The following is a 14,247-nucleotide window of genomic DNA, read 5'->3' as shown; positions in this document are numbered from 1 at the left end:
TGTAAAATGAGGAGTGTCTATTTGCTCTCTAAGGACCTTTTCCGTTCAAACTTTCTGTGATTCTGTGAGCAGTTGGTGGTTTTCAGGGCCTGGGAACAGTAGATTAAGACAAAGAAGGAAATTCTCAAGCCGAATGGTGGCTCACCTGCCTCGTCCCCACAACCCTTCACACACCATGTGCACTGTCTCCCCACATGCTCTGTTCATTTTAAACTCCAGTTGTTTGCTGCAGACCTTGGTTCCTCTGGGACTTCTCCCCTCCCTTCCCTCAGGTGATTGCAGACCCGGGTTTGAAAACCAGACACTAGGTGGCGTCATGATCCCACCATTCCATCCAGTCTTTCAGGAGGCCCAGGTGGGGAGGGAGGGGAAGGGCAGATGGACTCCTTCCAGATAGCAGAAACTCTCCTCAGGGGAGGATGCTGCAAAGGCCCTGGCCGCCAGTATTAGGAAGTCGGTACCGGTGGGAGAGGCAGCCTAACACCATCTTGGCCTGAGGTTGCTGTGGGCGGGTCCCTGCCTGAATGGACAAGGGGTCTGGAGGAAGCCTCCTCCACACAGTCCCCTCAGCCACCCCAGCCCTGGGACTAGTCAAACCTGCACCCAAATAGGTGATGGGGTGAGAGGGAGAAGGCTGGTGCCAGCAGCTGTGCATGGTGGTGCACTTGCGGAACATGGCAGAAATAGCTCAGTCTGCGGCCACAGACAGCTCAGCCTGCAGCAGGGCCTCTCTGCAGCCACTCCCTTGAGGAGTAACTTCCACCAGCAGCTCCCAGTACTTGTGGCCACAGCAGCACCAACAGCTTGGAACCTGTGGACCCTTCAGACTCTCCAGCTTTCTCTCTGCCTGTCATTTGGAAGCCAGACCAAGTCCTCTGTCCCCAGGGCTCTTGTCAATTCGGGGGGGTGAGGAGAGGCCCACAGGTGTCAATACTGGACTTCTTGCTTTAACAGGAAAATGGGTGCCCGAGCAATTCATTGAAAAACAAGAGTGACAGGCTGTATTTGTACACCAACATGGAGAAGTGGGCCGTGGCAATTCTAGAAGGAAGAGAGGGAGGAGGCAGGCAGCAAGAGAAGGTGCCCTCTCTGAGGCCGCTTTATTATTAGCATGAGGGTGGCTGGGCAGGAGGAGGCGGTGCCCACCCAGAGGTCACATGGAGCATGGTACCTCCGTCAGTCCCAGGGCCTGGCTCTGGCGGGGTCAAGAGGGACTTCCTCCAGACCAGGAATGTCCTTGGCTTCCCGGCCTGCCGTCGTGCCAGGGGTGGGCACAGCTGAAACACATAATGGCAACAGATGGCCTCGCTGGTGGATGGGTGACCCTGAAATCCTTCAAGGGCCCGTCCCAACCAAGCCCCTTCGTTCCTCCACAGCCCCCTTCTCCACACTCCCAGATTTACCTGGGTTACAGCTCGTCTTCATTGACTTGCCTGGGGGCGGGGGAAGGAAAAAGACAGGTTAGAGGTTAGCGGGGGAGACGGTAAGTCTAGGGGTCCCTGATGAAACTCCTGGCCCTGCCCCCGCCCACCTCAGGCTCTCTAGGCAGGCACTCACCGATGCTTCTTTTGGCCCCCACAGCGGAGCCTTTTGCCTTGAGGAGAAAAAAGGGGGTTGGTGAGTTTTCATCCAGCCTTGCTTCCTAGGAGGCCCTCTCTGCCCGGGAGGACTCAGGTCGTCTCATCCTGCCTCCCTCCCTCCCTTCTGACAGCACTGCCACAGTGTCTGGCTTGGAGGCCAAGTTTAACTGTGTCTCTCTTCACATAAGCATTTAAGAGCCTAAGTCAGTTAGCTGGTCAACAAACATTTCCTGAGTTCCTCTTTCTCGTGGGTGTTGAGCACGCTGAGAGCAGCGGCCGAGCCTGGGCCACCGTGAGGCCCCAGCACAGTGCCTGGAGCGTAGCAGTTGCTCGGTGAGCACTTGGAGAGGATCTTGGGAAGGGTGGCAGTAGGTACAGAGCTGCGATCTCTGCTCAGCCCATCTACTCCCACACTGATGTGCTCAGCCACAACACAGCACTGCCTGCAAGGAGCTTGTGGCCCAACCAGGGAGACCAGCCGGATACACAGACCGAAGCATTTAGATAACAACGTTGATGTGTTAGAATTTCAGGACAAAGCAGTGGGTCGTAGTCAAGTTGATTCCGACTCATGGCGACCCCACGTGTGTCCGAATGGAAATGTGCCCCACAGGGCTTTCAGTGGCTGATTTTTCAGAAGTAGATCACCAGGCCTTTCTTCTGAGGGGCCTCTGGGTGGACTCGAACCTCCAACCTGTCAGTTAGCAGCCAAGAACATAAACCATTTGCACCAGCCAGGGGCTCCATGTTTGCTACATAACGTGTTTTCTTTTCACTGGCTTGTGTTGCTGTGTATTTTTTTTCTGGATGTACCCAAAACACGTCAACACGCAATATTAAGCACCTGTTGTGTGTCTGCTGGGGTTGGGGGATATATATAAGGACACTTCTCTCCTCCAGAACACTCCATGTCTACACCAATCCTTCTAAAAATACATCCTTGGCTACCACAACTTTAGATGCTAGTCCTAATCCTATTCAACAGATGTGTAAGTTGAGGCCCAGGGAGTCCAGGATCCACAGTAAATTAGCAGCAGGGCCCAAGGCCTCTGACTCGCAGCCGCACTTGCTTTCCATCAGTCAGGGTTCAGACAGACCTGGGTTCGGGTGAAGCCAGCTCCACTTCTTATTGGCTATAGAGCAATTACTGGCAAGTCGCTGCACCTCTCGTCCCTGGGAGGTGGAAGCAGTTAATGCACTCGGCTGCTAATCAAAAGATTGAAGGTTCAAATCCATCCAGAGGCACCTCAGAAGAAAGGCCTGGCAATCTACTTCTAAAAATCAGCCATTGAAAACCCTGTGAAGTGCAGTTCTACTCTGACACACTTTGGGTCATTATGAGTCAGAGCTGGCTTGAGGGCAACCAGTTTGGTTTTTCTTTTGGCTGCAGTCTCAGGGTGGGCCTCAGTTTTTCCATCTGTAAAATGGTCAAAATAGTAGCCATCTCTCACTGAAGCTGAGAGGATCAAATGGGCGAAGATGTAGCTAAAGTCTAAGACAACCCCTGGATCGGATGGCCCTCCCCCTTGCCTGCTCTCTGTTTACACTGGAGCTTCCCATCTCGGCAGCTCCTCTCTGGTCCCCTAGGGCAAGAGGGACCCTCACTCTGTGTGGCCCAAGAACTCAGTGGGGGTGTCCCAAGAAGCCTCTCTCCTTTCCCACATTCTGGAGGGAGGTCTGGGGGGACACTCCTCTCCCGGGGTCTGGAAAGCCAGTGTGTTCAGTGGCTTTGAGAAGATATGTGTCCCTTGTCCAGCACCCCCCTCGCCATCGGGGCTGCCCACTTACTGAGGAGGATGATGAGCCCCACGATGAAGGCTAGGGCAGCGAAGATCAGGCCACCGTTGCGGACAGACTCATAGTCTCGGGAAGGACAGGGCAAGAGAGGTGGATGGGTCATCTCCCTGGACCCTCCTGCAGCCCCCTCCCTCAGCCCACCCGGTAACTGAGAGATACATATGGGAGATGTAATAGGGACCCAGAACTGGGCAAGGCTGGGAGTGGGGCGTGCAGGGCTCAGGAACGGTGGGGAGCAGGGGGTCCCCAGGCTTACCGTAATAGAATGGGTCCGCATCCCCCTTGGAGCCGCCACCTGAGGAGGGAGCCAGAGAGGGGTGAGGGGGAAGCAAACGGCCAGAATTCCCGTACTTCCCTTCCCAGCGGACCCTGAAGCTCCAAGTGGGCGAGGGGAGGCTTGGGGTCTGCTAACACCACGGCTGTTGTGGCGTCTGCCCAGGCTGCTTCAGACACAGCCAACTTTTCCAAGAGGAGATCTATGCTGTCTGCGGGGGCCTGGAGCAACTCTGAAAGAGGACTGCTTCTTTCGAGCTCCTTGCTTCATGCAAAAGTAAGACAGGACCACGAAAGGCGCCTCCCATTAGACTTACTAGCAGCCTCTCCGCATAACTAATCAACTGGAAGGTGCTTAGCAAATATTTGTGAAATGAATGAATGAATAAAATAGAATCTTAAAGTCAGATTGAACAGAAGGAGGAAACTGAGGGCCAGTTTGGAGACTTGTCCAAAGTGCCAGAGGAAATTGGAAGCAGAACTTGAACCCACATCTCTAGGTACTTTCCATGTTCCTTTGTTGCCATCCTCAAAAAAAAAAAAAAAAAAAAAACCTACTGCTGTTGAGTTGATTCTGACTCATAACAACCCTGTAGGAAACCCATAGGGTTTCCAAGGAGCGGCTGATGGATTCGAACTGCTGACCTTTTGGTTAACAGCTGAACGCTTAACCACTGTGCCACCAGAGCTCCATTACCATCCTCAGGAGGAAGCAAATTTATTTAACAAGCGTTAATATAATGTTGACTATGTGCCACGTTAAGGGTTTTACAAAATAGTAGCTCATCAAAACAACCCTGTGAGGCATTATTATTATTCGAATATAACCCATGAGAAAACAAGGGCACAGAGAGGTTAAGTAACGCACCCACAGTTACACAGCTAGTAAGGGGTAGAGCTGGGATTTGAACTCAGGCAATGGGTGGCTAAGAACCTAAGTGCTTACCCCCTTTGATATGCTGCCTCTCAGATGACAGGAAGGAAGGAAGGGGACCTTTCAAGGCAAAGTCATCTGGCCCTGCCCGCTGCCTCCTGTGGTTTTTCCCATCCTGCCCAGGAGCCGCTCAGCAGCCAGCAAATGTCACAGTTCTGCCCTCCAGCCCTGTCAGCTGAGTACCCTTGTCCTTCGGCAGCTGGAGGGCAGCCTGGCCAGAGCTTTTCTCCCATGGCAGAGGGTTGTCCCTCTTTCCCGCCCTATTCAAGCCCCTTCTCCACACCAGGGCAGGAGTCCCTGAGGCCCAAGTAATGTGCAAGCTGGCACCTCCCAGGCTGTGCTGAACTATGCCCCCTGCCTCCACCCCTGCCCTACAGTGGGAGGTCTTGGGGCCTGGTGAACCCGGCTGTCCCCTGCTGCCGGATCCCTAGGCCAGGAAAGGACAGATGAGGAGGGGTCAGTGCTGGTCTTGGGGGCCTGAGGCAGTGGTTACTCAGAAAGGCCAGGGGCCAAGGGGTGGCCGGGGGGGCTCAGGGCCCTCCTTCCATGCAAAGCACTTCAGGGCTGCCTCCCTGGATTTGGTTCGGATCTTGTCCAAGGTCACAGAGGAAGTTATAACAGAGTCGTGGCTAGGCCCAAGCTAGGGGTCCCCTGACCATACCAGGAAACTGCCCCCTCCCTGACTTCCTCATTTTGAATCATTTGATGAGCCTCCCCTCCCCCTAAGACCCTCAGCTTTTCTAGATCTGACTCAAAACTCAGTCAACAGATGCCTTTGTTGGCCTCCAGGCCTCAGTCACACCCTTCATGGGGTGCCTTCTGGAAGTGTGTCCTGAACTGGGGGGATCTTTCCCCAAAGCCAGTCAGGAAGGCTGCCCAGAGGGGCCAGCTCTTCCCCTGCCTAGCCCCCATCCACTTCCTACTCTGAGCTCAGACTTAGACTCAGCAGAGTCACCGTCCATGGAGCCAGAGCTGGAACCTGCCACGAAGTCAAGGATGGACGTTGACCCCCCACCCCCCTCCAGCTTCTGCCTAGTGACTAAAGCTCTACCATTCAAGCAACATTTCTTTGGGTTTAAGGCAAAGTCCTCTTTAAAACGCACATTTTCTAGAGAGGAGGCTGGCACCGGGGAGCTGGGTTGTCTAGAAGGCAGGATGCCATGAGAGGGAAGAGAACCTGGGAACAGTAGGGTCCAGCAGAAGTAACCCGTTGCTTCACACACACGTGCACACACACATGCACTCAAGCACACATGCACACGCGCATGTAGACTCGCGCTCACCATTGTCCGTTGACAACCCTGCCATCTCCCCAGCTGCCTCGTCTCTCCTAAACCTCCTCCTGCTGCCTCTGCTTCGGGGACAGTGTCTGGCAGGGGGGTGGCTGGGTACAAGGTGGGGGCATTAAACATTAACAGTGCCAGGTAATATTTACCCTGGTCACAAAAAAAAGCCCTGATGTGGACAGAGGGCTCCTGCTGTGGCGTGAGGAGGGTCAGGAAGGCGCTGGCTGAGTTTCCAAACCCTCCCAAAGGAAATTTCCAAAGAGAATGGCAAGGGACAGTCCAGCAGTAGGATTCTCCCATCAGCCGGAGGAGCCATGTTGTGGCGGTGGGAATAGGAAAGTGGAAGTTTCAAAAATATTTTCAAAACATATACTCCATCTGGGAGCTTTTAGGGACAATGTCTGGCACCCCCAGTCCCAACAGCTGCCCACCACACCATCCACTGTGGATGCTGCTTTGCAACTGATGTTCCTTGGCTGAAGATGACTCAAGGCTTCCTTGATGTAGCCCCAAGTCGCCTTGCCCCCTACCCCCAAGACATCGCTCATGGGCTACCCTGGCATACCACACACGTTCACACCTCCGTCCTTTGCTCACTGTGGAACACCCTTTTTTATCTTATCTTATTTACCCATCAAGGCTGGGTCTTGAAGCTCATACCTCAGTCAGAAAGGCTTCAATCACCCCTAATGAATCACTCCTTCCCTGCCGCCCCCAGCACTTTACTTCTACAGCCATTAAGCACTTGCTCCATCCATGCCAGGTTCCCAGTGGGCATTGTAAGCTCCTGAAGGAAGGGACCAATATCATTGGAAGAATACCTTGCTGTTATGGTTTACAAAGCACTTTCATAACTGTTTCCTAAACATTGAGCTTTGTGTGATTCCCCCATTTTACAGATGAGGTGTCTGAGGCACAGAGAGGTTGAGGGCTTTGCCCAAGGTCACACAGTGAAGGGTGAGTCAGGTGCTCTCCCATGTCTCCTTAGCAGCTTCCCCACTCCACTGTGGCCTCCTTCACCCAGGGACTCTGGTATCTGACACTCTGTGGGTGCTGCATAGCTGTCAATAAGCCCTAATCAATTGAATTGGCTCTCAGAAAAGGCTAATGCCCAACATTAGCCAAAAAGGCCAAGGTCAGTGATCAGTGTCCACCAAGGGCAGTTTGGTCCTTCCAAAGAGAAGTCCTCCTCCAGCAGTGACAGGGGATTGGCTCTCGAATTCACATCCTGGCTCTTCCACTTGCTAATCATATGGCCTCAGTCAAGTTACTTAAGCTCTCTGTGCCTCAGTTTCCTCTTCTGTAAAATGGGAATCAAACCTATTTTGATTGTTATGAAGAGTAAATAGGATAACGCATGTTGTTATGAGGAGTAAATAGGATAACACATGTAAAGAGCATGACACAGACCTGGTTCATAGAAAGCACTTGAGAAATACTAAAGTCATTATGGTTATTGTTACGTGTGTGTCGACTGGAGAAAAAACAGGCATTAGCCTTTTGTTGAGCATAGCTGTTGGGGCCAAGAAAGCCAACGGCATGGGAGTGAGATGAAAGAGAAAATGTCATGGCCCTACAGACCAGGAGCCGTGACACCCGTTCAGCTTTCTTCTGTTTTCAGAGCCAAGCGATATAGACTCAGAAAGGTATTACAGGCGCTAAGCGTAGGAAGGGCTCATCACGTGCCAGCCTCTTTGCTGAGTCTTTGCGTGCACCGTTTCACTCAATCCCTTTTAGCTTCATTTTATAGGCAAATAAAGAAACAGCTGATCATTTGCTTCTTGCAACAACTCCTGGAGGTAAGCAGGACATTGTTGTGGTCCTTGCTGGGAAGACCAGAAAAATTTAGGTCAGGGGGGGAAGGGCACTTGCCTGAAACACACAGTTAGAGGCAAAGCCAGGACTAGAAAGCCCAGGTTCTCAAGACTCTTCTAAAGCTCCTGTCATTCTCCTCACAAGACAGAACTCCTCCCCACCCCACCTCCGCTTGTGTTTTACACCATCGTGTTATCTTAGTGTGTATTGGCTATCTTTGTAAGCCACTGTGGATCCCTTCTGGAATAATGATGGGTACAACAATAGGTGGAAAGCTGGAAGATAGCTAGCTAGCTCAATAGATGAGAAAAAAAGAACTAGGAAAAGCACATTGACAGTTAATTTTTGAACTCTTTGTGCAAGGCACTACTTTAAGCACTTTATAAAAATGAATTCGTTTAACCCCACAATAACTCTATGAGGTAAAGAGCTATTATCATCCCCATTTTATAGATAAAGAAACTGAGGCACAGGGAACTTAAGTAGCTTGTCTGAGGTCAGGCAAATAGGAAGTGGGGGAGCCAAGATTTGAATCCAGCAGTCTGCCTTCAGAGTTCATGCAGACGGATAGAGGGACAGACACACAGATAGAAGAGGAGGCTGTGGGCTAGTTGTATTTCCAGCTCTTCAGGCTCAGAGACACCAAGCGCCCGCATCACAGCCTGCCCAGGACTCCTCTGCGATGTCCTTGTTTGGAAACCCTGCCTCTCCCCATTCCTGGGGGCCTGGTGGGTGCATTGGAAACTGATGGAATGGAGACCATCTCAGAGCCTGAGAAGGTTAGGAGGGGCAGGGTCCAGGGGGCTCACCTGAGTACCACCTGTCCATGGTAGAGCTGCTGGCTGTGTCCACGGGTGGAAGAGAGTCGTGAAGTGCTTGGTGCCGGGGCCTGGATGGTATGAGTAGCACCCCTTCCCTCGACACCTCAGTGAGCGCGCAGACAGGAAGACACAAAGGCAGGGAGGAGGGGCTGGCAAGGGCACCCTCACCTCCTGCCCACCTGCAGGGCAAGTTGGGGCAAGGGATCCACGTGAGAGTGAGAACCAGGGGGAGATTCTCTGACCTCCACCTGGCTCCTGAGGAAGAAGGAAGCGGTAAGCCACAGAAAAGCAAACCTTGCCCCCCACCCCCCAGCCCAGCGGCTGTATGCCACAGCCAAAACCCTCCAGGCAGCCTAGGGTGCCTGCAAAGCTTGCCAGGAGCCAGGAGGGCACTGGATAGGGCCAGAGCCAGCAGGATCAGGGCACTCACTGTCCACCCAGCCCCCGGGGTGGCAGTGGCTGAGGGAGACGCTCAGGGCATTGGTGGGTCACCTGAGCCTTTACTCAGCTGTACCTTCGTCCTCCAGCCCCTGATGAGCAGGATGGTTTTTGGTGGATCCCAGTCGGGCCTCTGTCCTGAGATATCCTGCCCCAAGGCTCCAGTTCTGTAGTTAGATGCCTCTGAGACCGGACAGAAGAGCAGCAGGTCCTCGGAAGTTGCCCCCAGTGGGGTGTGATGCTTTCAATGGCACCCTCCTGGGCCTGAGGGGCCAGCTGCAGCCTCCTGGGTCATTCAGGTAACCGGGCAGAGAACGGGGGCAGGCGGGGAGCAAGAAAGGGAGCTAGTGTGGGGGCCACTCCAGTGATAGCCTGTCTTTCCTCTTGGCCCCTCGATCAGCCCCCAGGGACTTATCACAGACTATGATGTCAGATCCGCCCCCCTGGCACACCTCAGCAGCCCAGCTGGAGACACCAGAAGCCTAATGAGGCCTCAGTGGGCTGCTCTCTGGTGCCAGAGGGGAATAGCTGGAAGGTAGCACTTCTCTGGGCCCAGGGCAGGGGTGGAAAGGCTGTCCCCAGCAGGAGCCAGGAGCCCACCACACTGGCCCTGCCCTCCCTGGCTCAGTAGGGTCTCTGCCCCTAAGGCCTCTGACATGGCCAGGAGCAAGCCCTGGCTATTGAGCGTCTCTGGGGCTTACTGTGACACAGGGTTTCCCTCGGGTTCGTTGTGTGTTGTCCAGCATGGCCACCCCGAACACAGACACTGACAATGAGGGGCCAGTTCTGGCCCAGCCTCTGACCCTTGCTCGGGGCCACCCTGACAACTTACCTCTCTGTCCCTCCTCAGCGACACCTCCTGCCCAGAAGGAAGGACTAATGACGCCATGGGGAGGTTCCTGGGAGCAGGAAAATGTTCTGAAAATAGGCAGAAAGCCTACAGGGACATTGCCTGTGATGTGGGAGGTCAGCGGTGGTGGAGGACTGGGCAGGCAGCTCTGACCCCAGGCTTCTTGCTCCTGCCCGGGGTCAGGCCTGTCACAGTGTTTCCAGGTGGAGACCTGCACATGTGGCTGGCCCAGTGCTGCTGAGTGGAAAATTCCCCCAGAGGCATGTAAGTCTCAGGGCTGGACGGGACTTTAAAGGTTACCTGGTCCAAATATGTCATCAGTGGTCCAGAAAAGTGGAAATCTCAGCCGGAATAGACATACATATACACAAACTCTGCTCCCCACATTGGGGCCTAACTCTGGGAAAGAAGGCAGCTCCATCCCAAACAGAGACACTGAGTCCCAGACTGACTAACCAGAAAGGGCCTCCAAGGTCATCCCTCCCAACCCCTTCACCTTACAAACAATTCCCCCCTCCCCCCGTAAAAACCCTTCAAGGGCTCAGAACATAAACCAAGATTCTTTCTATATTCTCTAAGGACCTTCTTAATCTGGCTCCCGTGACCTCTCTGACCACATCTCCTGCTTCCCTGTCCCTTCTCCAGCCGCACTAGTCTCCTTGCTGGTTCTCTAACCTTCTAGGTTTGCTCCTGCCTCAGGACCTTTGCATTGGCTGCTCCCTCTTCCTGGACACACTTTCCCCAGACAGCTTCCCGGCTAAATTCACACTGCCCTCAAGTATTTCCTCATGTACCTACTCAGAAGACCCCATCTTGACCTCCTTGTCTAAAATTTTCATACCACCCCCTGCAACATTTCAAACCTTCAGCTTTATTTTTTCTCCTTAGCACTTGCTATTATCTAATAAGTTGTGTTTTACTTATCTTGTTTCTTGTCTCTCTCCCAACTAGAATTTAAGCTCCAGGAGGGCAAGGATTTTTGTCCGCTTTGTTCACTCCTAGATCCCAAAGCCTAGAACCAGGGTTGGCATGTAGTGGACCCTCAGTTTTGTTAAGTGAGTGAATGAGTTCCCGAGAGGTAGGATAATTTCATCAATGACCGAGGCAGACCCAGATGTGCCTAACTTAGTCCTCTTTCCATGATATCACCCGCCCTACAATAGGGTAACAAGACTGAGTTTGCCCCCAACAGAGAGACAGTGGGTGATCAGCACCCTCCCCCCTACCCAACACACACAAACACATATACATCCTGCCAACAGCTTGCCCAGAGTCCTTCTTGGGCATTTTCCTGTTGCCCCTCATTCCAGTTCCTCTCCTCCCCGAGCCCTGGGGCAATTTCCAGAGAAACTTTCCTTTACCTCTTTCAGAAGAGGCCCAGGAGCTGATGGTAGAGGTCCCAACCCTCTCACCTCACTCACACCCAAGTCCTTCCTCAGACTTCTTCCTCGACCTCCCCAGGCTGACTAAAAGTAATAGGTCCTGGCCAACACTGGGAAAGGGGGCCCTTCTCTCAGAGACGCCTGTCTCTCCTCCAGAAGGGCCCTGGCCCCTACGACACTCCAGTCCAGCTTCCCAGGAAGTAGCCAGGCGAGCCTCTCCGCCCACATGCCTTTGCAGGCAAGACACAGCAGGGCAAAGTCCCTTTGGGTTCTGACTCTGTACAAATGGACTGTGTGGCCCTTGGGAAGATAACCCTCTGGGCCTCCTCCCATCTATAAAATGAGATGCTAGCATCTACCTTACAGAGCTGTTGCAGAAATAGAGATTCTGTAGGTAAAGCACTTGGCAAAAGAACTAGTTGCTGTTGAGTAGATTCCAACTCATGGCAACCCCATGTGTGTCAGAGTAGAACTGTGCTCCCTAGAGTTTTCAACGACTGATTTTTTGGAAGTAGATCGCCAGGCCTTTCTTCCAAGGCACCTCTGGGTGGACTTGAACCTCCAGCCTTTTGGTTAGCAGTGAGCGCTTTAGCCATTTGCACCACCCAGGGACTCCCTTGGCAAATGAGGTCCTAATAAATGCCAGTGGCTTCAGGGTCACTCACTCTGAGCTGGCCTCACGGGATCAAGGACACTCAGTGAAACCCTTTCTGCTTGGCTCAGTCCCCAACCAAGGTGATCTCTAAAGCAGGCTCCCCTGAGAGCACCCCCCCTCCCTGGTCCCCAGGTGATCTCTCTGGCCTGCCACCCACCTGCATCCCCAACCTTCCTTTCCTTCCCAGTACAAACCCAAGCTGAACGGCTTTTCCCTGATGGCATCTTGTCCCAATTCTTGTTCTTCTGGTCTTTCCGGGGATTGTGGTGTCCACAGTGAGGTACCAGGAAAGGCGACAGGGCAGGTGAAGATCCCAGCCCGTAGCCCTTTGCCTGAATGTTCCAGATTTGAGGGCAGAGACAGACACCCAGCCATGGTCTTCATTCCCCCAAGATCCAGAGATGAAGGAAGTCTTTGGGAGGTGTGAAGAGGTAACCCAAGCAGGGCCAGCAACTGCTGGTCCCTCGGTCACCATGCCTCAGTCTCCCCCTCTCCCAAGCATGCCTCCACTTGTCCCCTGACTCTTAAGTCTCAGGGCAGCAGTCTAGGGTGGTCATTGTTGGTTGGCAGGGTTGGGGGGCAGAGGGTGAGGAATCCAGCTGAGATTTGCCTCCCTGGTGCTCCAAGGCAGACCTTCACCACCAGGCTCCCCAACACCGGACTCTCCGGCTCCACCAGCTGGTGCTTTGAGAGGGCCGCCTGTCAGAGCCCACGGCCTTTAACTCCAGGCCTCCAAATCAGTTCTTCCCGGTGTTGAATCGCAGTTGGAAATGGGCTGCTATGAGCAAAGGCCAGAAGCCCCTAGAAGGCCCTGATTCTCTGCTGAAGTTGGTCCTCAGCTGCGTGGTGCGTAGGGCCGCTTGGCAGGAAAAGCACTGGCTTATAGGCCTAATCTGTGCTGCCCGGAGGACCTGAACCCCTAGGAGCGCTATGGTTGCAGATGCCAGGGTCACTGGGGTCTTATAAAGCAGGGTTGGGAGGAGGTGGCCCTGGAGAGTCCATTCCTTAAGTGTTAGTTTCAAGATGGCCTGAGCAGTGGGGCACGCAGGTCCTGGGAGCTGCCAAAGGGCAATGTACTCCAAGCTGCAAGGTCACCGGCTCCTTTCTGTTCCCTGAGCAGGCAGGGGATGGGGACGTCCTGTCCTCTTTCTATGGTTGGTGAAGAGGGCAAACCCATTTGACCCTCACCCCCCTAAGCGAATTCCCCAGAGAGGAATGCATTCTTGACTTCTCTCAGAACTTACGTCTGTGCTTGAGCTAGAACAGAGGTGGTTTCTCTCCAGCTGCAACCCTTTCCTTCTGGTAACCACATTCCTCCTTATGTGAAAAGTAACTTGAAGCTCACCACCTCCAGGAAGACCTCCCAGGGCAAGCCCACCCCACACTGCTTGTTCCTTTCCTCCACAGCCTTCTGGATTCCACTGCCATGACTTATAGCTCAGGTGTGGCTTTGAAATCATTCTGTTTATTTATTTCACAGATTGTCAGATCTACCCCGGTCTCCACGAGGATTCCGATCATGACTTGGTTTCTGTCTTCACTGAGTCTGGTGAACAGCTGTCTCACTCGCTAACAATTCCGTCCATTTCATGGCCCCCAAGAGTTTCAAAAAGCCCTTGCCTCCTTGACCAGCCTCGCTCCTCCCAAAAACGCAGTGAGGCAGGTTCTGTGATATCCATTTTACAGAGGAGGAACATGCAGGTGGCTGGCTCCACCAAGGTCGCACAGGTGGTATGTGGACAAGTCAGGAATTGAACCCAGATCTAACAGACAAAAGGGGAACCCTGCAGTCAAAGAAAGAGGAGATGGGGAAATGGATGATAATAAAAATAATAGATAATAATTACATAATGCATTTGTGAGGAATTTTCAAAGTGTTTTTATATCCGTTGTACCTGTCCGTCTTCACTTTCACCCTATGAAGTAACAGTATAGATAGTGATGAACCCATTTGACAATTGAGGGAGCTGAGGCATAAGTAGCTTTCCCAGGGCTACACAGCTAGCAAGAGACCCAGCTTACCATAGGACTCAGAACATCACAGCCGTGGTTCTTTCTGCGTAAGAGCTCGTAAGCTAGAAATCAACAGCTAGGAAGGACTTTGTTTTACTGAGAAGAGAGCTGATGAGGATGGCGTGTCTGCCTCAGTTCACACAGCTAAATAGAAGAGAATGTCCTGGACCCCCTTCTGCTCCACCAGACTGCCTCCGTGCCTGACTCTGAGGCAGGAACCCACTCTCTGGACAGTGCAGGGGTGCACCCCGCCAGTCCCTAGCACCCAAGCCCTTCAGGACACCTGTTGTCAGTGTCACCTGCTCAGCCATCACAGCCTTGGCAGGTGCCCCGCTGTCATGCAACCAGGTACGGGACTGGGCTGGCTCCACAAAATCAACAGCCGGCTGGATCTGGCTGACTC

The 14,247-nt window shown here is 53.2% G+C and overlaps 1 protein-coding gene across 1 annotated transcript; it reads right to left on the bottom strand.

Annotated features, from left to right (window-relative positions):
- Nucleotides 1–1,070: 1,070 nt before the first annotated feature.
- Nucleotides 1,071–13,956, bottom strand: LOC111752838 (uncharacterized). The gene is made up of 8 exons (XM_023558182.2): nt 12,026–13,956; nt 9,021–9,230; nt 8,495–8,685; nt 3,634–3,672; nt 3,369–3,443; nt 1,558–1,594; nt 1,404–1,433; nt 1,071–1,277 (listed from the first exon to the last, which is right to left on the bottom strand). The coding sequence occupies exons 1-7, from the start codon at nt 12,304–12,306 to the stop codon at nt 1,409–1,411; spliced, it is 858 nt and encodes a 285-aa protein (XP_023413950.2). The 5' UTR covers nt 12,307–13,956; the 3' UTR covers nt 1,071–1,277; nt 1,404–1,408.
- Nucleotides 13,957–14,247: the final 291 nt, after the last annotated feature.

The sequence above is a fragment of the Loxodonta africana genome, chromosome 15 (genome assembly GCF_030014295.1).
Source record: "Loxodonta africana isolate mLoxAfr1 chromosome 15, mLoxAfr1.hap2, whole genome shotgun sequence".
Taxonomy (NCBI): domain Eukaryota; kingdom Metazoa; phylum Chordata; class Mammalia; order Proboscidea; family Elephantidae; genus Loxodonta; species Loxodonta africana.
Note: the sequence above shows the minus strand (reverse complement) of the source record. Positions and strands in the feature narration are given on the sequence as shown.

Bases quoted from the DNA above. Each gene is read 5' to 3' on its own strand.
- LOC111752838 (XM_023558182.2), bottom strand. From the start codon at position 12,306: ATGGTGACCGAGGGACCAGCAGTTGCTGGCCCTGCTTGGGTTACCTCT. The intron at 9,231-12,025 runs GTTTGTACTGGG...TGAATGACCCAG, and splicing joins GGAAAAGCCGTTCAGCTTGG to GAGGCTGCAGCTGGCCCCTC. The intron at 1,595-3,368 runs GTAAGTGGGCAG...TTTCTCCTCAAG, and splicing joins GGGGCTCATCATCCTCCTCA to GCAAAAGGCTCCGCTGTGGG.